The sequence below is a fragment of the Tinamus guttatus genome, unplaced genomic scaffold, assembly GCF_059628265.1.
Source record: "Tinamus guttatus ecotype Peru unplaced genomic scaffold, ASM5962826v1 Tinamus_guttatus_pri_ptg000104l, whole genome shotgun sequence".
Taxonomy (NCBI): Eukaryota; Metazoa; Chordata; class Aves; order Tinamiformes; family Tinamidae; genus Tinamus; species Tinamus guttatus.
In genome coordinates this window covers 187,664-212,467 of record NW_028288638.1, presented here as the reverse complement: position 1 = coordinate 212,467, position 24,804 = coordinate 187,664, and the positions used below count along the sequence as shown (strand labels likewise).

Below are 24,804 nucleotides of genomic sequence, written 5' to 3'. Positions count from 1 at the left end.
TGGAGAGGTACATATTGTTGGGTACAAGCTGATCTGCTTCAGTTTCAGTATGGCATTCCTGGACCTGTGCTGCACCATACAGCATCTCCTCAGCACTGCCTCTTGCCTTTCATAGGTGCTGCTGGCTTGATTTTTCTCCTTGCCTTAAAAGTCTCTTCAATAATCAGTTTATGCCACAATGTCTTACAAATCAGTTGCAATTCGCAAAAGGAAGTACAAAGGGGGAGCTGACTGGCAATAAAAAGCACATCTCTGCCTAACAGCATTTTATACTGCACTGAGTATATTCAACACATGGCATACAATTTCTAGCCCCATCGCCCACTAACTCATCACAGCTATTCTCCCTCATTTCCAGTCTTATTTGTCTTAGCTGCTGAAACTTCATACACTTTGTTACCTTCTTCAAGTATGCTGATCTTTTCCCCTACAATAAGTAAATATTTGCTATACTGTGCAGAATTATGATATATCTTAGGCAGGTAACAAAAGGCACTTTTGGGTCCTTGAATTTAGTTCCTTACTACCACAGAAAGCCACAATGCTTAATCCATGTGGAGATCCCTAGCTAAAAATAGCTTGGGTTTTTTTGGTTTGGTTTGGTTTGGGTTTTTTTGGCCTGAGGAACCAATATTTCACTCCCTCTGTTTTTTAGGAAACTCATAATTTCTGAATATTTGCATTATATGGTTATAGCCATTCATTCTTGTTTCAGTATTGTTCTTTAGCTGGGCTAATTGCTTTCCCTACCTAGCATTTATTTTACTGCCCCTCTCGTGTATATATGGAGCAGTCATACTTTCTCTCAATTTTTAATTGCTATGTTAAGCAAGACAAGCTCGCATCATCTTGTCTCATAAGATAGTATCTCTTGTTACGGTAATAGACTTCTCTCATTTCACTTCAAATTCATCATCCTCAACAAAGCTATCCACATTAATTCTGATAATGGCTTACCAGTACCTTGGCGTTAATACATACCCTGCCCAGTGTGCCCTAGGAATTTCTGGCTAATCACGAGTTAGTAACTGTGTTATGCAGTATTTTCACAGCTTTCAATTTCATGTTATTAGCAGTTTGCTTCTCCTTAATTTCACGTCTTATGCAAAGGCGTGCTTTATAACAATAAGATCTGTCCCAAAACAAATTAGAAGTTAGAAGATTTCCTCAAGACTCCTATTTCATCTGTTTTCTTGACTATCTATACAGTTCTATTCTCTGCCCCGCTTTTAGGAGAAAATCAGACATGCTAGGTCTGTAACAATTCTTTTGCTCCAAAAATCTGAGGTTTTTAACTCAAAGAAGGACATCCATTACACTGATCTTGTTAAATCCTTCATACACTTTCATATTCACAGAATCACAGAATGCTTAAGGTTGGAAGGGACCTCTAGAGATCATCTAGTCCAACCCCCCTGCTCCAGCAGGGACACCTAGAGCACGTGGCACAGGGTGGCATCCAGGAGGGGTTTGAAGATCTCCAGAGAAGGAGACTCCACAGCCTCTCTGGGCAGCCTGTTCCAGGGCTCTGTCACCCTCACAGTAAAGAAGTTCTTCCTGAAGGTGGAATTTCTGTTTCAACAGAAACAGTTCTGTTTCAACTTAAACCTGTTACCCCTTGTCCTGTCATCGGTCACCACAGAGAAGAGCCTGGCCCCATCTTCCCTACAATCACCCCTCAGGTGACTTGCATATGTTGATATATTCTCCTCTCAGCCTTCTTTTCTTGGCTACCCATTCAAAAGTGATGTTGGCTTTACTTTGTGGCTTTGTGTGTGCTTCTGCCTTGCTCAATTGCAAGACAAAATATCATAGAATCATAGAATCATAGAATGCTTAGGGTTGGAAGGGACCTCTAGAGATCATCTAGTCCAACCCCCCTGCATACGCAGGGACACCTAAAGCACGTGGCGCAGGACTGCGTCCAAGCGGGTTTTGAAGATCTCCAGAGAAGGAGACTCCACAACCTCTCTGGGTAGCCTGTTCCAGTGCTCTGTCACCCTCACTGTTAAGAAATTTTTCCTTAAGTTCCTATGGAACTTTTGATGTTTCAGTTTCCGGCCATTTCCTCTAGTCCTATCAGTGGCCACCACTGAAAAGAGACCATGACCGTCCTCTGCACTCCCTCCCTTGAGGTATTTATATACACTAATTAGATCCCCTCTCAGCCTTCTCTTCTCCAGGCTGAACAGGCCCAGCTCCCTCAGCCTCTCCTCATAGGGCAGATGTTCCAGGCCCCTGATCATCCTTGTGGCCCTGCGCTGGACTCTCTCCAGCAGCTCCACATCCCTCTTGTACTGTGGAGCCCAGAACTGGACACAGTACTCCAGATGCGGCCTCACCAGGGCTGAGTAGAGGGGCAGGATCACCTCCCTCGACCTGCTGGAGACGCTCTTCTTAATGCAGCCCAGGATCCCATTGGCCTAAATATGGACAGTAACTTACTACATTACATTAAATCCATTATTTTAGATTATGTTTGTAGTTTCCTGTAATTGGAAGAGAGGTTTTACATAAACTTGGAGTTTATGCAAACTCAAGTTTACATAAACTTAACAACTTAAAAGGTGAAAGCATGTTTCTCCTGCAAGTGACTTCTTGCATCACTTTATATAGTAATGATCAGGATACCACTTCAAGGACACTTGGTTAACTTCTCCAGCCCAACCTAGTCACTGAATTTTCTTCTTTAACAGAAGTAACAGTAACATATTCCAAAACAAATTGTAAGGCCAAGCTTTTCTTCCCTTCTTTTGGTTTACTTCATGACAGGATGTGTCTCCTACAAACCAAGGTTGCAGAGGTTAGATCCACCAGAAGACTTAAGTATAGTACAAAATGATACTCAAAACATCTGCTTAGCTGCCACCCAGCAGGAAACATTTCAAGCCTCTACCAGCCTAAATTTTCCAAGAGAATTTCCTAAAGATGCAGCTTCTGGCATGCCTAGATGTGCCTGTGTCTGTGTAACATGCAGAAGCACCTGAAGGGCTCTGGTTAATGCAGAGGAGACGCTGCGCTGCCTCTCTCACCTGGCTAGGCCTGGTGGATGCTCTCTCCTCTCCCTCAGGAGTTGCAGGCTCTTGCTCTCACTGCATCTGTGCATGCTGTGGCTGCCGGATTAGTAAGAAACAACATTTTGGAATATCCTAAGCTTTTCTTTGCCCTTTGCCAAAGTGATGGTATTCTCACTGTAGGAAAGAATAAGCCTAGCAAGACCCCGCTCCCTGAGAAGAGACAGTGCACTAGTTGTGTTTCTTCTGCCAAATTTTAATATCTAAGAACACTCATCTCAGCAAATAAGTGATTTTTTAACAACCTGCTTTGGAAACAGCGTAAATCTCAAGTGCTAGTTCATTAAGTATAGAGCCCATGCAGACTGCAATCCTAACCCCATACACTGAAGCAGTACAGGTGAGGAAATTTGAAATGGCCCAGTGAAGCTGCATTGCTACCTCAGCTTATACAGCCTGAATGCAATGGGATGTCTGTTTCTAATTGCTTTAGATACTTCTGAGAGTCTGTCCTGAGTGATTAGCCAGAGTCTTAGTACTTTGTAAACATTTCTAAGTTAGCTTTTGTATATGAAGTGTTGGTAATCACTTAGCTTATTAAAAGCCTTAATTATTTTTCATTGCTTTCACCAATGCAATTCTGTTTTGAAGTAGGAAAGATTTTATGCTGCTAAAAAAAGATTTAATGAAAGCAGTAGTGTTTTTAATAATAAAATTGTAGCGTTGATGCCACAAATATTTATGCACATGATTAATTCAAATTATTTCAATAGGTTTATTCATGTGAATTAATTATTTTCTGATTAAGTATTTGCAAGAACATTATGGTGTGGTTAAAGCTAAAAATATTAATATAAAGTTTCTGCCATAAATTTTCCTATCACTTTTACAGGATTTCATCATGGTTTAAATACTACCTTTAAAAAAGGTGATTTAAATCATGCTGAAAATCAATTAATTTTTAAATCATCCTTGATTTACCCTCTCTCTACCTTGCCTTGCTACAGGTTGTTTCAAGGACAAGGTAACTAATGTTCCTTCTCCAGAGTTCTCAGTCAGGAACCTTTCACACATTTTTTTTTATATATATTTAAAAAAGAAAGAAATGTCATGTAAAAATTTAAAAGATTGATAAAACCATGACACAATATTTCTGAAGAGTGGCATGAGAGCAGTTACTACCATAAGACTGCCATTGCACTAGCTTCTATAATTTAGTCTTTTTTACATCACTTAGATCTGAACATCTTTCTAAAATAGAGCCTGGCTCACTGTAGTGTGTTTTGGACTTTTCTCAGTGCACTGCAGATGATAGCTTTATATTTAAATGGATACTTAACAAAAAATATTTTATACAATCATAAATCTTTTCACTCATCCTTTTATGTTTTCAGTTGCTATAGCAGCATGTAGGAATGGGTCTCCTGTTGGCTTTATCTTTTATGAGAATCATACGTACAATGCAGAAAACTAGTTAGGGGAAATTCTCTGATCTAAGGAGGTCCCTCACTGACATATAAGACTTTACCTTTTGTCCTCTGTCAGCATTACAAGTGTTTTCTACCTCTAATTGCTATGAAGTCAAAGTGCATTTTTTTTACCTCCAATATGTCAGTTCTTTCTCCTGTTCTTGTATACTGCTCTGTGGTACTTTTTGTATTTTTGTGGATATTTTTCTGCCCTGCTGCAGAGTAAAAAAAGGTAAACGATATCAAATACATCAACATTCATTTTCTTTAGGGCATTTTGTCCTATCTGTTTGCAATAGTAAACCAAAAGTATGGTTTTCACAGAAAACTCTCTTTAAAGGTTTCCAAAAAAAGGAAAGCCAGAGTTAGCGTAATCTATCCACCCTGTAATGCACTTTTCATATACAGACTCATTAAACTGAAAGTAAGAGATTTAGGTTTTTAGATGTACGTGCTGTGTCAGGACCATGCTAAGTGCAGCACAATAGGGTCCTTACCTTGACAGTGACTTCTGGACAGTCGTAGAGAAATAAACAATGACAAATTGCTTATAAAACAGTCACTACAGAAGACTTACATGACAAGGAAGAAGGAGAGAGAAACATTCATGTCAGCATACACATCTTCCCAAATTTTGAAAGTATTTTGGTGACTGCTTCCCAGGCATCTAGATACCTTTAGAAATCTTACCTGCAATTTACAGCAGATGCTACATTAAATTCACAAGCCCCAGAATAGGAAAAAAAATGGTAGAAAAGGGGAAGAAAAGCACATGGGCGATGTACTGTCTCTCAAAATCACAGCATATGCATAGTAAAATGCATTCTTTACAATACTGGCTGATTGTTATGACATTCAAATGCTAAACATTCAAGGAATTATTGCATATCCTCTGCATTTACTTGTAAGTATCCAGTTCTATTGTGGGTATATTTTTTTTTTAGCTCTGTGCCAACTTTGCATCATATTTTTTTTTTAAAAAGGGATCTCTTTCTCCTCTCAAAGTTTGCCTTTCATCCACCAAAGAGTAGCTACCAAATTACAGCAAACCATTAGTAGAATGCATGAGAGAGTTCACAGAAGGGCTGAGGTGGGTAGGGACCTTTGGAGATGACCTACCCCAACGTCCCCCTCAAGCAGTGTCACCTAGAGCACATGGCCAAGGATTGTGTTTTGAACATTACCAAGGAAGAACACTGCACAACTGCTCTAGACAACCTGTTCCAATGCTCTATCACCCTCATGGAAGTTTTTCAAACCAGAGTCCTTGTACCATTCAGACCAGAGCCCTTTGTCCCATTGAGTAGCAGGCCCTCATTTTCCCTAGTCTTCCTTTTGTTGCTGATGAATTCAAAGAAGCCCTTCTTGGCTGTTCTTGGTATAACTTGTCAGATTTCCGAATCTTGGCAGAATTCCAAATTCCTAGCCACATCCCTACATACTTGGGCAACATTTTTATATTCCTCTCAAGTGGCCTGTCCCTCCTTTCATCTTTTATGCACTTCCTTCTGTTTGAGTTTTTCCAGGAGCACTTTGTTCATCCTTGAAGGTCTCCTGACCCTTTTGCTCCAGATGTTGCTTGTTGGGATGCACTGCAGGTCTTGGAGAGTCCCCAGAAAACCCCCTCAGCTTCCAGTAGGGTCCTCAGGAGTTCTGAGCAGAGATCAGAGACTGCTGCCGAAACTGCCGTGCCTGCTCACTGCCTTGCAGCATCTCAGTTATGGTGGTATCTTCTGTTGCATGGGACCTGCTCAGTTCCACGGTAGAGTCTTTCAGTTAAGAGGATATAATGAAGTGTATGAGAAGCCACTACAGATTAGAAAGCATGCTCCTCCTCTCCCTTTCCACTCAGTACACTGACTGCCATTCCCTTTGTGTGAATCGTCTCATACTAAAAGACTAAAAGATATTGCTCCTATATTTTTAAGGCTTAGTACCTTTCAAGAAATGAAACAACAGGAGCTTCAACTGAATCACATTTCTTTCTTCCAAGCAGCTAAGTACTTGCTGGAAGAGGGCTGAATGGGAGGTAACATTGTCTGCTTGCAGTTGTATTGGCTTAGAAATAAAGCAAGTAGGTGTTTTTTCAAACTCTGTGTTGACTATCTAATGTTTGGCCTTAAATAAGTCATTTCACTTGCCTTTGCTTTGCTTCTGTGTTATATAGGGATGATAACAGTGGATTTTTTACGTCACTGGCTAAAAATTGCTACATAAACTAAAATGCAATTATGAAAGGATGAGTTATTTCTAAATGCTTACCTACAAAACAGCTAGAATGCACTTAGCATAAATGAAGTAATTAGTAAATAACTGACAATAAATAATTATCTTCTGAGGGCATGCTTAGCCTTTACAAAGTAAGATTGTGGAAAAATTTGGTACTTTCATTTAAATGTATTTAAATATTTTGTATCTCCTGAAGCAATGATAAATCCCAACTTGAATATGAAGCTAATCCACTGTGTAGGAAGGCTAGGAAGGCTGACATTTTTGTTCAGCTTTTTAATTGATTGTTGAGTGTATTTTAAAATTAAATGGAAATAATTAATTCTTAGTCATTATCCAAATCAAATCTCTCCTTATTTGGTCAGAAATGGTCACTTGCAATGATGGAGATGTTGTATTCAATTCTTTCTCTCCTTCATACTGAGCTTCAGCTTGCTGACCTAATGGCTTCCAACCAGAAACAAGCTGTAACAGAGAAAAAAAAAGTGCTGCATCTAATGGATATGCCATTTTCTAAATGTAACTTCTTACCCTTCTGAGGGCAGGCAACAGTCATGAATAGCTGCTGAAACAGCGCAGCTGGAAATGGGCACTTGAGGAAATGACTGTACATAGTATCCCATTCTATTATTCCCTTAAATGCTAAAAAACAGAGGGGAAAAAAACTGCTCCTAACTGAACTCTGTATAAAATGGCAATCAGGAATCGCTGAAATATGCCTGCAAATACTTTGGAATATATATGGGCAGGGATGGATATTGGTATAGGCAGCATGTGTGCAACAAAATAAAGTTTGATGCCTGTTTATTTATTTCTAAATAACATACTGTAATTTCTCTGCCTTTCCTAATGGGACCCAAGATGAGTAGTCATGCAGTGGAGAAAAATGTAAAATGCAGGACTCTGTGATTTACTTTCTGAAACTGAATCAAGCAGGACACAGCAATAATGCACACTGTAGATGGCAGAAATGTGGATCACTAGCAAAGTCTGTATTTGATAAGAACAGTGAGAAATTGCTAGACACCTGAAAGCAGTGGAAACCCCTCCAGGTGCCACAGTGCAGAATCACCCCTTTACTATAAATGATGTAGCATTGGTAATTGCTGGATTGTTTTAGTTTCTTTCTTTTACCTCCAAGCATTATTTTGCTTTACCTAGCATGAGCTTCAGCAATCTCACAGTTATGTCTAATTCCACACAGAGGAATTAGACAACACAGAGGCAAGTGTTCAACTTTATAGCTAATCAAGGGAAACAGAGATAACAAATTGCTTATAATCAGCAAACCGCTAGTGCTACAGTCCATCAGCCTTTTTTTCCACTGAAGTTGTTGAAAAAAAAATATTATAGTGGGCTTAAACTATCACCCTATAGAGAAAATACGATGCTTTCCTTTGACTTTCATGTCAGGAAACAAATATGCCTCAATACCAAACCTTTCCAACCTTCAGCTTCTTTTTTCCCTTCTCATGCCTTTTCTGTAAAATCTTTTCTGCCATCTGCTCTCCCATGAACTTCCTAGTACTCTACTGTAATGTATTAGAGCACTTCTGAGGGATATGGTATATACTGAATATTGAAGATTAAAAGCATAGGAGAGGTTACTAAATTTCAAAGGCTCAGCATGGAAACAGCACAGCAGGCAAAGATTGCTGAAGTAGACGGAGTCATCCAATATAGGCAATGAAGATGGAACAAACAAGTGGTCAGCTATTCATTAGGTAACCAGATATATGAAAATACAAAGTAGAAAATGAAGCAAAACACACTGACAATATCATCAGAAGTTTCAGATATTCTAAAGACTTCTGAATCCACAAAGAATTTTTTTAGGAGAGTTTAATAAATCCTATTTATCAGAAATGTGGGTTTTTTTTAATCTTGGCAAAAAATGCCTTTGCATTTATATCAGTACCTTCTCTAAATATTATGATATAATTTATTCCAAACCCTTAATGGTTAAAACCATCCATTTATACATGTTTTCATATGTTTACCTTTCATCAGGAAGCTAATTTATTTTCTTCTTCAATAAATGTTCCTAGCATTCTTACTACTGCAGACAAAATGGCTTTTAAAAATCTTTTCTTCGGGCAACAGTAATTTCAGTGAGAAGAAATCAGTAATATTGTTACAGAATGTCTGGAATCACTGGTATTTAAAAATAAATCACTGATATTTAAAAACTAAGTTTACAGCAAAATCACTAAAAATGTCAGTTATGAAGTACTGTACTTCCTTTTTCACAAAGAAGCAATGCTTTATCAATAAATTTAGTCTTATGGTTTGCTTATTCTTAGGTTGATTCTAATCTTAGTTTGTTTTACTGTCCCTGACCCATTACTATTTTATTACACGTGGTGACTGATTTATACCGTGAAAAGCGAGTAGTGTTAAATGATGTTAAATCAAAATGATAGCTTTAGCCATCCTATTTTTCTTTCTTGTTACTTTTATAAATGACTGCAGAAGACCCAAGGGAGTGTAAAGCTGCGCCTCCCTTTTTGTTTGTCTTTTTAACCTACAGACAAATGTAGACTGTGTCCAGTCTGCACAATTAAACCCCACGTTAGACACCTGAGCTAATTCTGGAAAAGATAGTACGTCTGCATAGCTCAGCTCCAAGCTATGCTGGGTTTGATGCTGGGCGCTGTATAGTCTCATTAAACTAATTATTCTTGGCACAGCATCATGCTGATGCAGCCATGCAGCTTGGAGAGCTGCAGTCTGTGGTGGGGATGTACACTAAGTCATCTGGTCAAACGAGCAAAGCTCATAGTTCATTAGTTCAAATGACCGTTTCATTTGGGAATTTGATAAAGGATGAAAACTTCCAGATGCTTCATGCAATTACTGAAAATGTGGTCATGAGTTTTGACAGCTACCTGATTATTAACAGTCAGTTAAGCTGCAGAGTAATTCCTGTGTTGCAGTCAAGGAACTCAAATCAACAATTTCCCTATAAAATATTGTTCTTTTTTCTATTGTTTTTTTTCACAGTGAAGCTGACTTCTCAAAGCAGCTCTTGGGTTCCAAGTCAGCACTTCAGGAAAGCATCTGAATTTCCTTTTGCATATTTTGAGCAGCCAGGAGTGAGCTCTCAACACTTTGCATGTTGGCATGGTCATCTCATACTTGTGTGGATGAGGGCAGCAGGGCAGGTACTTCAGAGGTGATTTTGTAAGACTGCCCTAAAAGTCAGCTGTCAGAGTGCTTGTGGAAATGATGGGCAAGCTATACATCTACTTACACAACCTTAATAACCTAGAAAGCTTTTTGTTTGTTTTTTTTTTTTTTCTTTTATCTAAAGTCTACTGAAGTCTGTGGTATGAATTCCAGTTCCTACAGATATGAGACCTGGGCTTCAAGATGGTGACAGATTCCATGTATACATACATAAACCACAGACTTCAGTAGCATTTAGCAGCGAACAGTTGATCGGGTTTTCATTCATTTTCAATCATGTCACTGAATTCTATCACCTAGTTTAGTCACTGAGCTGTTAGTCAGAGGTTATATTTAAAAACATGCTGCCCAAAAAGTTTGGCAGATGTTACTCTTCCAGATACAGAATATTTTCAAGATGTTGATTTTATGGAACAAGCAAGCAAAATGGAAAGGAAAGGAAAAATCTGTCTGGCAGTAGTCTATGGTTTATATCTTTTTGTTGTACCCTTGGTTTACAGCCAAGTAGGTGAATTGAGAATCTAGCCATATACATTAACAAGGAATTTGTGTCATAAGAGGGGAGATTCAAAAGGATCCTAAAGAAGTTAGACGCTTTGGCCTTTGATATAAATCAACCAAAACATTGGTGAGTCCCATAGAAAGGTATATAAACATATTAGGAGAGTCAAATGGAAACTTTTAGATCTCAGATAGCAAAATTGTGGGACCTGAACAGAACTGAAAACAAATTACTGCTACCTAGTAAGAACAGTGAGAAGGGCGTTTTATTTGCAAAAGCTGCACTTTTCTACAGTTTTGCCTTCTGAGCAGATGGCTGCAAATGACCTAAGACTTTAGGAAATTGAATTGGTAAAAGGATCATGTTCCGAGTTAATTACATGCAATTGTTCAAGGTGCAGAAAGGGTAAAACTAGGTGTATCCGCAAGTCTCACTTTATTAAGTGAATGTGTGTTGCAGGAGCGCATAAAAATATTCACCTTGTTCAGTTTTATGGAATTTCTGTCACGAAAAAAGTTTGTACAGACTAGCCACACTAACAAACACATTTATTTTCTCTGTCCATTTCTTAACTAAGCAACAGATGTTTGTTCAGGTATTTGGCTTGAGTTTTATGGTACTTGGTTGAACAGGGAATAAAGTGGTCATTAGGTTAGCTCACATCATGAGCTACCAAGTGACTACCCAGTATAAATTCCTGCTACCTGTACTGCTGATTTGCTTTTGAAAAGTCCTACTCTGGCCCAGTTGGTCACTGTAAATAAATGCTAACTTGTGAGCATATAAGATAAATGTATTCTAATCTAATAACACCATGACCAAGAAGGCATTTGAGGCAAAGATGCCACATTCTACGAAGTACTTAGAAAAAAAGTTGCTATTTGTCTATATAATGAGTGATATTGAACTTCTGAATAAATTTAATGTTCTTGTTCTATTACGGTACCAGTACTAACTGCCCTGTCTGGGGAAGGCATGTAAGATGTAGACTCAAAAAATTCATCCAAGTAGAAATTGAGAATTAAGGTCAAAAGTGGTATGTGATATGTCACCTGTAGGACATACCAACATGCAGCCTTCACTCATCTGCTAAAGCTTTTTATATAGACATACTACTTCATGTTTTTTTGAGACCAGCAGCCCAGTAAACAAGTGTTTAATTAAAAAAAAAAAAAAAAAAAGTTGTTTTATGTGAGTCATGTTTTTAGATTGCTTGGGGATATGTCAAGACAGCCTATAGTTTTTGTGCTTCCCTTGTATTTCTCCAACTTCCAGGAGGTCACTAGGTACATACACTGAGAACAAGTCCTCCCCAAATTGTAGGATTAAATATAAAAATCTAATAGGAATTCATGCAGAAGATATTATCTGCCCAGAAGACCAAGAGCTTGCAAATCCAGAATTACTTTTGCAGAAATTTTCAAAATGCTGGATGGCAAATACCTTTACACTCAAGGCACCCACTGGGGATGTCAGCAGTGCTATCAGTTGCCTTAGCCTAAGAGGAAAACTCTGCTGAGGAGTTCTCATTCTTACAGCCTAATAGAGAGACAACTTTTGAGAAACAATTCAAGTCCAAAAGTGAAGAGATTCAAAGGCTTTCTTCAAAGCAAAAGCAATGGAGTAATACTCGCACACTCTTGAAAATAGACTTTGACGTAAGTTATAACTTAAATAAGAGAGAGGCCTTTACTCTAATTTCTAATTTGCCCAAGTTCATTGTCAGAACCCCTCAATTTATAAGACATGATAACATTGAAACAAAACCTCTTTATTCTTTAATGTCAGCCCTGGGTCCTACAGATTTTCCATCTAGTAAAGTGCAAAAAGCCAGACAGACTAAAGTCACAGTTTATGAAATGCAGTTCATTCAAGAAGTGAAACTATCTCCGTCAGCGGAGAACAGAGTAATTCAGTAATTAAACTGGCTTTTTATTTTCCTTTTAGCAGTAACTACTTCTGCAGAATACAAAAGAATAAATGTCATTTGTATCATATATTCTGTTTGAAAGAAGATTCTCTGTGAAAAGAGATTCTTATCCTTGCAGATTTAATAAAAATGTTGACAGTTTATACAGTCTGACAAAAGCAGTGTGAAAATCTACTAGGCCATGCACAGAAAGTATATCCCACTACTTATCAGTATTGTTAGCAATAATGATTATGGAGTGTCCATTCCACCACAAACTACCAGCCTGATAGAGTAAGATTTTGCAAGATTGGTTTATTAATTCAGTCAGTCAAATGAAAAGCCACACCTGTACAGAAAACACAGTTGGGAATGAGATTTTTACAGATGAATAAAAAGGGAGCTATGGTTTCTCTTTCTTATATGTAAGAAAAACAAACTGAATGGAGCTGTCAGTTGTCTTTACTTCCGGCTGGTATGTCAGTGAATAGTGAATGCCACCACTGGCAACCCTTTTATCATAAAATAATTGCAGTAGCCCAAATTACATAGCCTAGATTTCAATAGGAAATTATAAAAACTATGTATTTAGCCCAAAATTACATGTTATAAATCATGTGTTATTAATCATGCTCCATTGTTACCAATATTACCAATTATATAATTTGAAAAGTAGGACGTGTAGGGATATCTGTTAAGAGTATAGCAGACGTTTATAAAGTTTCTGAGCATTTCTGAATTACTGTAAGTCATCAATTGAGCACTCTAGCGCTGCCTAAGATTTTCATTCTTTTTCAGTGATTGCTGCTGTTTCATATATGTGTTCATTGTAAAAAATTTACTCCCTCCCAAAAAGTAGACTTTTTCTGCATCACATTTTTTTATCAAAATACATGTGTCTTAAAAAAAAAAAAAAAGCTATGTAAATTTGAAAATGGAAAAATCAGAAATGAAATTCATTGTTTCACTCACTGTTGATGTTTTCTTCTAAATGGTAGTAAATGTGTTTTTCCAATAGAGATGAAGGGATCTGTGAAAAAAAAAATCTTATTCAAAGATATTGTTTGCTTGGTTATATTTTGAAACTTAAATACTTAAAACTATAAATTCTGTTCCAGATGGAACTGAATGTGCATATAAATTTAGAAAGCTGAGCAATGTGTATTTTTAGCACAAACTAATTCATTTCTATTTAGGAAGAATAAATGAGTATGGCAGCAATATAAGATGTATTTTGTTTTGCTCGGTGTTTCAGCTGCTACAGAGGTTTCCTTCTCATTTGATGTTGGAAATGGACCTGTGGAAATTGTTGTCCGGTCTCCCAGCCAGCTCAACGATGACCAGTGGCATCGGGTCAATGCTGAGAGGAACGTCAAGCAGGCCAGCTTGCAGGTAGACCAGTTGCCCGTGGAGGTGCGGAAAGCACCCACAGAAGGACATACGCGCCTGGAACTGTACAGCCAGCTCTACGTTGGTAAGATGCAGGGGTGGGAAACAGGTTTCACTCTCAGGTACTGAATTCTCATTGCCTTGTGTCGTGTCAGCAGCTGTGAGTGCAGCACGTGAAGTTTCCCTCCTGAAGCACTTGCTTGACAGCACACTCACAAAGAAGGAAAGCATCTCCATGATTATAGAAATAAGATCAACTCAAAGGAAAAAAAAATCGATGCTGCTAACTTGACATACAATCATAACACACAAATGGATCAATTTAGTCCAGCTGCTTTCGGAGCTGCTACTCTCCACTGCATTTTGGATATATTATTCCAGCAGCACTTGTGTTTCCCCCTCTGTTAGCGCTGGTGCTGTGAAGTGCAGACATGCTGCGTATCATTAGCTGGAACCATATTTGTATTAAATTATAAACAAAGAAGCACTTTTTTTACTTCTCTAGATATCTGTCCAGAGGTGAAGAGGTGAGCAGGGAACAGGAAAGAACGTTATCTCATTTTTTTCCTTGTTAGCCAGGGTTCAACAGATAAAATCATTTCTCTGGTAAATAGCAAACTGTCACTGCAAACTGTGTATTGTCACCAGATGTGCCGTCATTATTAACAAGCTCAGATTAACCTTTACTGCTGACCATGATCTCTGTGAAAGGCAGTTTCCAAACAGCTGAAATAAGATGTTTGTTTAGAAAACCTTTTCAGAAAGTCTTAACCTTTTAAAGGAAACAAAGGGTTTTGATGTAAACAGAAGGAGCTGCACAGTTCTTGGGGAATTGCTTATAATTGTTAATTGTTACAGGTAGCTTTGAATTAACCGGTACTCCAACAATGTTCAGAAATACTTAATGTTTGCCTTGCCAAAACCTGAATGTCTGAATTCGCACCAGATATTCTTTCTGAATCATATCCTTTTCATATAACTTGCTGATTGGGCACACATCTCAAAAAACAGGGACTGATTTAAATTCTTGCCCTGAGTCAGACAGAGAATTGATTTGAGTTAGAGTGCCCCAGATGAACATGCTGAGTATCAGACTGAAGGAGAGTTATTTTGGTGCCTCCTGTTCTACTCTTGGTAGGACAGTTATCTATTCCTTGGGCCAAAGAGAGTTCATGAGGGATGATAACTTCACGTCTGATGGACTAGGACACTCATCAGGAAGGGAAAGAAGAGGTTTTGATCGTCTAGGATTTAGTTCCTCTCCACTGTGTACATTAGTCTATGTAGAGTAGAAATGTTCCAGAAAGCCCTCTGCTGAGTATAGCATCCCCTTACCCCAGATTGTCCATTTAAGCCTAGATTGTGCATTTACCACCATTTGCTTTGGAGCATCCTGCTCTGTGTGTCTATAGTCCAATTCCCCACCAGTTAAATACCAGTTATGCTGAGGTGATTTTTCAGATCTCCTCAGGAAAAGGGGGGTCAACTCTGCAGCATCTGCAGTAGTGCAGTAACCATAGGGATGAGAGGAGGAGGAGGAGGAGAAGAATGACTCACTGTCATTTGCTCGTATTTTTTTAGTTTTTTGGTTTTTAATCGAGCCCCAAACAGTTATTTGCTATCCGAAACTACATTTTCAGCAGGTATTAACCAGGGAATAAATTAAAAAAAAATAAAAAAGGCAGTTATTAGTGAGTGCTAAGAAATGCCACCTCAACCCAAATTTTCAAATACAGTTCTTCAGTGTTATTTCCTTTGTCCCACTGAACACTATACCTGATGCTGTTTGGAAATGAGCATACATATTTCCTATTGCATCTTGAGAGTGAGGATTGAAATCTTTTACCCATTTCTCCATCTTAACTTGAGATATTTAGCATTACCTAAGGTATCATGACACTATTATTAGCATCCATTATCACTACTGTAACCATATGGAACATAAGACTATATCTTAGCTATGTATGCGAGTCTTTTGCTTTCGTTGTTTCTTTTGAAAATCTTGCAATTGAAAAGAAATTAAGTCTTCCAGCAAAGGACTGGAGTCTTCTGATGTAATCACCAAGGCACCTACCACATATACTTGTTTTGGTATGGTCCGAAAGCTTACATTTTTGTTTGCTTGCTTGTTTGCTTGCTTGCAGTTTCATTAAGACATGGCAATTCCTTGGCTTTTCAGAGAAGCCACTTCTTTCCAGCTGTCATCAGAAGCTTGGCAGGATCGTCCCCATAGAGCAAGAACAATAAAATCTGTGCAGCGTTGTCCCAGTGCTTTGCATTACCTTTCAGGTGCTGCCGGGGGCCAGCGAGGCTTTCTGGGGTGCATCCGTTCACTGAGGATGAATGGGGTGACGCTGGACCTGGAAGAGAGAGCAAAAATCACGCTGGGGGTGAAGCCTGGATGTTCTGGCCATTGCACAAGCTATGGGATGTACTGTGCAAATGGCGGCAAGTGCGTCGAGAAGTACAACGGCTACTCTTGTGACTGCTCTGGAACGGCCTACGATGGGCCGTTTTGCATCAAAGGTAAATGCCTCTGTGCAGGGGACATAGTATGAGAGGAGAAAAAGCACAGTAGAATCAGTGCTTCAGAGCTTATTAATTAAACGAGTAAATCCTGTTTAATACTTCTTACAGGCAAATCAAATTATACTCCCAGGGATTTATATGTGATGATTTAAAACCACGTCTCATTAGTGATAATGTGTGTTACCTATTTAAATCAAAGAACACAACAAAATTAATCAGGAATGCCTGTACTCATAAGTGTTGTATCCCACAGTTCTGAGCTATGGAATAATAAATTCCTACTAGCATAACATGATGTTTATTCCTTTAGTCAAATATGAATTTAAACAAAAGCTATCTAATGTGATTTAGAAATGTACTCAGAGATAAATAAGTATGAAATTTGGGTTGAATACTTCATAAATGGGTGGGGACGCAGCATTTGGATTCAGATTTTTTTCTATTCGTAGCCAGACAATGTCCTTCAGTGGTTCAGACTGGGCTAGAGACTGAACTTGGCAGGTTAAGAGTAGGTATAGAGCTCTCACATCCATGCTTAGTCCTTGGGAAATGACAAAATCGTGCACTGAATTGTCAAAAGCAATGATTGTTAAGAAGCTGTTTTATTATTGACACATATGCCTATGTGAGGGAGAGAGACAGGAAGGACAGAGAGCTCTTACATGCTAGAAAAAAGTATGGATTAAGATGCTTTTTTATTTCTGTGTGGTTTTGTTTATTTTGACTGAAAAGATTGTAACAGAATAAGTAATAATGGGAAATACAATTTCCCAAATGCTTGCACAGTTTGAAGATTTTGCAGCCATTTGTTTCCTTTGCATTTCATGGGATATTCCCATTATATTCTCCTAATTTTCTTTTCAGCACTTCAAAGGAATTCATCCTATTTTTCTGAGGTGCTAGTATTTCTCCCTAGCTTTCTTTCACTGTGTTCTTATTGACATATAAAATCATCCAGTCTCTTGCTTTTCCTAGGCATTTCCAAAAGCTGTCTTGCAGGGTTATAATCCTACAGTTTCAGGAAAAAAAAAAAAAAAAAAAAGTGAATATTTCTGTCATAAATACTTGTGACATTAAAGGAACTTCTAGTTTCATGAACTGCTCTTCTTCTGTTTTTAAGCTACCCACCATACCAGGTCTCCTGCTGGCAACTTGAGTCATCAGTGACCAAATACTCTTAATCAATTCATCATGCCAGTAGGGAAAAGCTCCTCTCCTTTGGCATTCTGCTTCCCAGCAACTTTACAACTTCTCGTCTTTTCAAAGACATGTTTGGAGGGTTAGTTTGAAAATACCCACACACTGCTCCCTTCCAGCCATACTTAGAAGAAACTAAGAACCAGTCATGTCTCCTCCTGTGCTTCAGCCTATATCCACCTTCATTTCATTCTATCATCAGCTTTGCCCATGGTGTAAATAGCTCATACATCAGAAATGCCTCTTTTCTTACATAGGAACAGCTTCTTCTGAAAGCTAAAAAGTCTTTTTTTTCACATCCCTAGATATTCTGATGAATTATATTTTATAAATGCCAATAAATGTGATATGTTTTGAGTGTAGCTGAAGGGTGTGACTCCTGCTCTGCTTAGTGACTTCCACTGTGCTTGCATGTGAGAATTTCATCAAGTTTCAATATGCTATGTTGATTCGAAGACAAACGTAGAACGTGTCCATCGCCTCCGTAACTGTAACTCTTGGGAATTTGAATATAGTAATCTTGGTTAATTTAGCAAATGCTCTAAAGACTTTGTTACGAGCTGGGGAAGAGTGGTAGTACACGTTTAGTGTTACTGTTCTCCAGTGCAGTTACATCTAGGGGAAATCCATTTGGGCAGAAACTGTGTCAGTCTCTTACATATGATGTGTATTGGCTCAAAAGAAAAAAAAATGCTACAATACTCAGTGGCTTTATTTTTTATATTTTAGTCTGTGTTATTGAAATTGACCATATGTTTTTTTCTTATGTTTTTCTGATTTTCATAAGAATAGGAAAACCCCAAACTAATCCCCTAAACAAAAATAGCTGTAAGCTAAATGTTTTATTTTTTCAGGTTGTGAATATGACAGGATTAAAAGCACCATGAGGTGAATGCCCAAGAACCCCCATGTCAGTTTTCTGTGGGTGACTTCATGGGGCATCTCTGGAAAAATAACCAGGTGGCAACAGAATAAAAGTAAAAGGATAAATTAAACACAAAAAAGGCAGTGTTTGGAGCATTCCATGATCAAAGTAATTGTAAGAACCTCTGAAATAAATGGTGCTGATAATTAGATCTTTAAAACAATTCCTTTTCAAGCCCATTAAATTTTATATTTTAAATTTAACTCGCATTTAGCCTTTTAAATTCAGTAAACCACTGAAACATCTTGCAAATGTTGCTGAACTTCTGAAATTGTTGATGAAGAGGATCTTACCTTTTATTTTGCATAATAGTTCCTGGAATCTTACAGCATAAGCCCCTAGTCCATAAGGCAAGACTGAATATCTTTATTAGACACCAAGAGAAAATATGGATTAGTAATTGACAGTCACAATAAATACTGACAAAACTGAAGAATTTATTTTACAAAATTTGTTGGCAAAGAAATTTGTTATATCTTTCACATCACATACCACTTCAAATATAGGTGTAGCTGTATATCAAATTTTCCTAAATGATATTTTTTCACATGTGCATGAAAGTATCCCAAATTTGTTATTTTTATTTTTTTATTAATGCTTTGATATTTTTCCCCATTCAAAAAGTATTGAGATAAAGTATTTTTGAAGAATATGTTCTCTATTTTCAAGCAATTCTATTCCTTAAAGAAGGAGCATAGATGAATATTACTGTGTCATTTGTTTTTTACTCATATCACATATGCCTTTGGATACTGTGATGTTTACTGAGTGGAATGGTGATTGCAAATATGTTTTCCATAGCTAGTGATGTTTTGTGATATCCATATCAGGTCCCAGAATCCCCAGTTGGCATTACAGGGCACCACTCATGTCCAGTGCAGTTTTTTTTTGTATTTGTGAAAATAAAGAGGCAGGCTCCAGCAGTGACTGCAAAGCAGCAGGGTGTTGCAGGGAGATGCCTCCTGGGTGGCCAGGCCTCCTTAGGGCAGACCTCACAGATCATGGGGCTCTCAGGGACCTCTTGAGGGAATGCAGGTGGAGTCTAATTCACAATAAACAGGACTATTTTGCTTTGTTGCCTGTGCTCGAAATTCACTTCAGCTGTCACGGAATAACATGATTAATGCTTTGCACTAGGATTTGGGTTTGTTACTTTTATTCTTCTGAGTAAATTTCTATCCTGAGTGGGTGTGTTTGTTTGATGGTCAATAGAACCAGACTTTGTAAATTATCACACTGCAATCAATGAGATGTTTCAAGACAAATACAATATTCAGCAGGAAGGAAGGGTGGTATAAAATATCGCCTCTGATTGTACCACAGTCTTGTCCTCCTGTTGCATTTAATTTGCCATAGAAAGCTTTTTATAGCCAAAAATTTTCTGAGAATAGTTGTCACATGACTAGTTCCGTGCATGGCATGATCAACGTTTGGAGGTTGATTCCACAGAGGTAACATAGAGTTAAGTGCTAACAGAAAAAGCGATAGGAAAAATCTAAGCAATTATCATTGCTATCAGGAAATCAGCCTACAATCTTTTGTAAATAATCAACACGTCTCAGAATAAAAACAGAACTTGCATAATGTGGATTTTTTTTTCTAATAACACCTATCCTTAGAATGAATTGATGAATGACAAGAACCTGAATTGACAAGAAACTGTGTTGTCTCCAGCCTGATTAGCAGGAGAGACTTGATTAATGTGGTAGCCAGAAAATTGCACTATTTTTTTGCAAGGACAAAGTGAGAGAATGCAGCCTGGCATGTATTTTTATTTTGTTTTTGTTTTGTGTTTGGGGCATATGCAATTGACTTCAATTCTCCTTTCACTGTTCTGAGAAATTGTTATGAGGAATGGAGCAATCTTTCTGCAGCCCTGCAGATTGCTTTCTGACCTTTCCCTGTCCTTTGCTTAATCATATATTCTCTCTCTTTTTTTCCCCACATCTGTCCTCCTATCACCATAAAAGCATTTTGGAGAAAATAATTAATTTTCTTTTCTTTTAGAAAACAAACCTTCTCTTTACTTTACACAAAAAATAGTAAGGCTCAAATGGAGGCATGGGTTATGCCAAGCAAGAGGCAGCACTGTAATGTGGGGGCTTCCCTGGGGAGATAGAATTCCTCCTTTGGGCATTAAGGATCAGCTTTAGGAATGGGAAATGCCCACCATCAAGACAGCTTAGCAAAAAAAGAAAAAAAGAAGAAAACATTAAGTAGTTGGTGTTTGACTCAAATGCCTTTAGGTGTTCTGAAAGGGTACATTTGAAGTTTCTCAGTTTCTAAGCAGTTGCTCGATTTTTGTGAGCAGACGTGGAGTGGAAGAGCACAGCATATATACACTTTTTTCACTAGCTCCTTATGCAAACCTTATGCTATGCCCAAACTGAACGCCTTCAATGTCTGTATTTATATTTGCTTGAACCCTGAAAGCACTTCAAATAACCTTGTCACAGACAAATTTCCATTCTCTCTCCCTACCATCACAACCTTAAAGAGGGAAATGAGCCTTTAATTTGGCTGAATGCCTACTAAAACGATGACCAGGTGTGCCTTCTCTGAACCCTTCCACAGAATCTCACAGCCTGCCACTTGATCATCTTCAAATTCTGCTCTGGTTACCCCCATTCAATTCCCTTTAATTTACTGATTGCAAAAACATTTCATTTCTTTGCTCTAAGTAAGTGGAGGTGATTTAAGGTAATCAATCTCATTTTTCATTGCTCACACCCCAAGAACCATCTTCCCTCTGCCTCTGGACTGAAAGAAAAAATGCTGTACACAACATGATCATGGTCTGATAATCAAAGGCTGTATAAGAAATTTTATTTGGGTTAGGAAAGTTGGAATCCCAGGTTAGGGAGTCTAATACTCCCTAGACTGAACCCTGCAGAGGGTCAAGCTTTTCTACCTGTGGATCAGGCTTCAGGACTGGGATCCCAGCCTCTGCTGAAAATAAACAACTACTTGATATCTACTAAGCATAGATATTTACACACTGAAAAAAAAAATATTCTACAGAACTATCCCGTTCTTCTGTCCTGTCAATACTGCCTTATTAAATATGCACTGCTTGTGCTTCACTACTTTGAAAATGGCATTTCACTTAAGTTGCAAGTGGTTTTTTTTATTGGAAAAATAATTTTCATTTTGCTTTTATACTAAAAAACACCTTCCCTACACTATTTACAGATCTCAAAGAGAAAGAACCATATTGTAAACTGAACTTCCTGGTCTATCATCAATCCATAATACAGTTCTAATAAAGTGCAGAGTTTTCTTACTCTGTATACAGAAATGCAAAAAATAACTTTAAAAAAACTTGGCTCAGAAAATGTGATAAGCTTTCAATTTCTTTGTTAGCTAACTATAATAGGCCTGCTCTCATGTCATATGCACTGAATACAGATGTTTTTTGAAAGATGAACAGATAATCCCATCAAAACTGCTGGCTGCTGAATGCCTAAGGGAAGTGCACAAGGAAATGCCAGATACAAAGTTTGTACAAGGATACCTGCATGGAATATTTATACTCTGGTGCGCTATTGAAATAGTGTTGGAATCTTGCAAGTTGGCAAGGTATTTTTCCTCACAATAAGTCTGTGGTACAATAAAATGTTGCCATTATGGTAATATAGAAAGCGAACGAGATAGAGGGAACTGCTCACTTTTGGAGTGGATGCCTGTGGTACAGGAAGGTGTTGAAGACAGGTCTCCCCACTCAAAATTGTTACTCAGAATACTGTGCAATCACTGAATGCCAGTCTCCAATATTTCTCAAAAGAGTCTTGCAAAACTGTGAATTTTCCTCAGGGTTTATCTGGAAAGCACCTCCAAGGACCTGTTGGAAACCATGAAACCTGGTCTGATGCATTTTTGACATTACAGTTTTCTTCATCCATATAATTTCTGTGATGGGGTGTTTTAACCATTATGGATATTGTCATTAAAAGGGAACTGAATTTTCATTTAGATTCAGCAAAGAATACACAGAACAGGCTGCTGTGCCCTTTCTCTAAGCCTGCTGCTCATACATCAGTTCATACTGCTGTAGCTATAAATTACATATATCCATAGTGACTTCACATCAGTGCAGAATGAGCCACAACTAAGATTTGAAAGACATTGCTAGGCTTTTCACTAGTATATGGATAGAACAAGGCAGGATAAAAGACACTTCTATATGCATGTAAACATATATATATTTATAAAAGGCTATTATAGGAGGTTATCTCCCTAGGCTCCCTATATAGGCAATGGAGGTACAAATACTGGTTCCTGCAGAAGAGACTCAAAGCTTAGCCTCACCTAGGTACAATGAATTGCTTCCTGGACAAATCTGCCTTTCGGCAGATCGGCCACTGATAGGACTAGAGGAAATGGCTGGAAACTGAAACACCAAAAATTCCATAGGAACTTAAGGAAAAATTTCTTGACAGTGAGGGTGACAGAGCACTGGAACAGGCTGCCCAGAGAGGTTGTGGAGTCTCCTTCTCTGGAGATCTTCAAAACCCGCTTGGATGCAGTCCTGTGCCACGTGCTCTAGGTGTCCCTGCGTATGCAGGGGGGTTGGACTAGATGATCTCTAGAGGTCCCTTCCAACCCTAAGCATTCTATGATTCTATGATTCTATGATTTTGGCATTGAGTAGGTTGGTCATAGGTTCAGTGATTCATATGGTGTAATCCCATTATCCATGGCACTCATCCAGTTCTTCTGAAGCGTTCAGTTCTTCAGCGTGTTCAGGTGCTATTAGTTTCAACAAGCAGTTACTGCATTTTGCTCTTCTACTCTACCTCAAAAATGGAATATGCATCAAAAACTATTATAGTGATGACAGCCCAAGTAATAGACTTGATGATGCACAAGACCTTTAAATCATAACTCCTCAGTTTCAGAAACTAAATATTGTAAGTTTGAGAGCAGAATAAATGTTCAGTGAGTTGATCATCTAAGCAATATACATTACTGTCTTCAGATCACTCAATAATAAATAAATTGAGTAAATTCTCAGCAGCTGTGGGATTCTGTCACTTGACTGATGTCCTATGGTCAGGATGTATCTCAGCAAATAGTCTGAATCTTTGTGACCACATCCTGGAAGTAGCTGCAATTTCCAGCAAATTTCTTAGGCACAGGCCAGACAAGCCAGTCTATATTCAATATTTATGGCCATATAAGAAATCAAAAAAGAAAAGAACAATGATGAATGGGGGCAGAGGTTTTGTTGCCTGGGCTGTCTAAATTGCCCTAGTAGTCTCTGGACAGGCATCCACTGTGTGAATACCTCCAGTGAATGTCCTTGGTTAGGATTTGAAGGCTGTTGCTGTTTATGTTCAGAACTCTGTGCAGGCAAAACAGAGCATTAAGCACAGGTACATAGGATCAAAGAGTAGGATTTTTAATTCACTATATCGAACTATGTCTAAGGTCAGAGCCTCCAGAAAGGCCCTAAGCAATCATTTCAGTCAGATTTGTGAAATGAAGAAAGAATCTTTCTCTGCTGCACTTTTCATTTGTGTCCTGGCCAGGCCTCACAGTCTTCAGAATTTTGTTACCAACTCCTGAGAGGGATTTTATCCCAGCACAATGTTATCTACCATTAATGAGACTGGTTTGAAGGCCTAGCCTGTAGGCCTTCATTTGTCCAATACAGTAATACCTTGGAAGTAACAAGCATTGTGTTTTCCTTCTTCCCCAGATGAAAGGAGACACAGGCCAGATCTTGAATTTGCTTGGAAAAATGTACAATGAATGATTGTCAGACAGTGATGACCATGCTAGCACGGAAGACAAATTCCACCTTTTGAAGTGCCGTTCTTGAAAAGTTGCTATGTTGAAATGGCTTCTTCCTGTAGCTCCACAGACCTACTGCTTCTTTATTTTTTAGGAGTCATATCCTGTACTGTGTCACGACAACAGAAGGGTGCAGTTTTTCCTCTCCTCATTAACAGCACAGAGCCTATTCAGTCCTAGTAGAGAGCACTGACTTCTACGTCTTTTATGTGTGTCTCCGGACAGAAAATTTTTACAAAACCACATTCAGCCAAACCTCTGCCTTGTCACTCCTGGCAATGTTTTTCACAGGTGAAAAAAAAAAAGTAATGGAGAAATCAGTTATGCATGTGACTGAGTGCAGGCTAGCAGAGTCATTATAGCTACCCAAGGAGAAGAGACACTGACATTTCGCTGATGTCAAGCAGCAGCAAAGGAGATTCAGGCACCTACTTGTATTTTCTTAAGTCTACAACACTCCTGCAGAAATGTCATGGTATTGTTTAATTTCTTATACTTTGCCTCCAGTGGAGTTTTTGGAAAAAGTGGGTTTTGTTGCTATTTGACTTTTTCCTCCAGCCATTCAACACTCCTAGTCCAAGACATAATGAGAGTGTATAAAAGTAGCAGAGTGGGAAAGGGAGATTGAAGAGCTGACTGATGCAATCTAACTCTCC

The 24,804-nt window shown here is 38.3% G+C and overlaps 1 protein-coding gene across 1 annotated transcript in view; it reads left to right on the top strand.

Moving 5' to 3' along the window:
- LOC104565350 (contactin-associated protein-like 2) overlaps positions 1-24,804 on the top strand; it is a 971,843-nt gene that overhangs the window by 875,402 nt on the left and 71,637 nt on the right. Inside the window, exons 17-18 of the mRNA XM_088520855.1 lie at positions 13,568-13,786; positions 15,991-16,227. Of these exons, the coding sequence (XP_088376981.1) occupies positions 13,568-13,786; positions 15,991-16,227 (456 nt within the window). The remainder of the gene's footprint in view (positions 1-13,567; positions 13,787-15,990; positions 16,228-24,804) is intronic.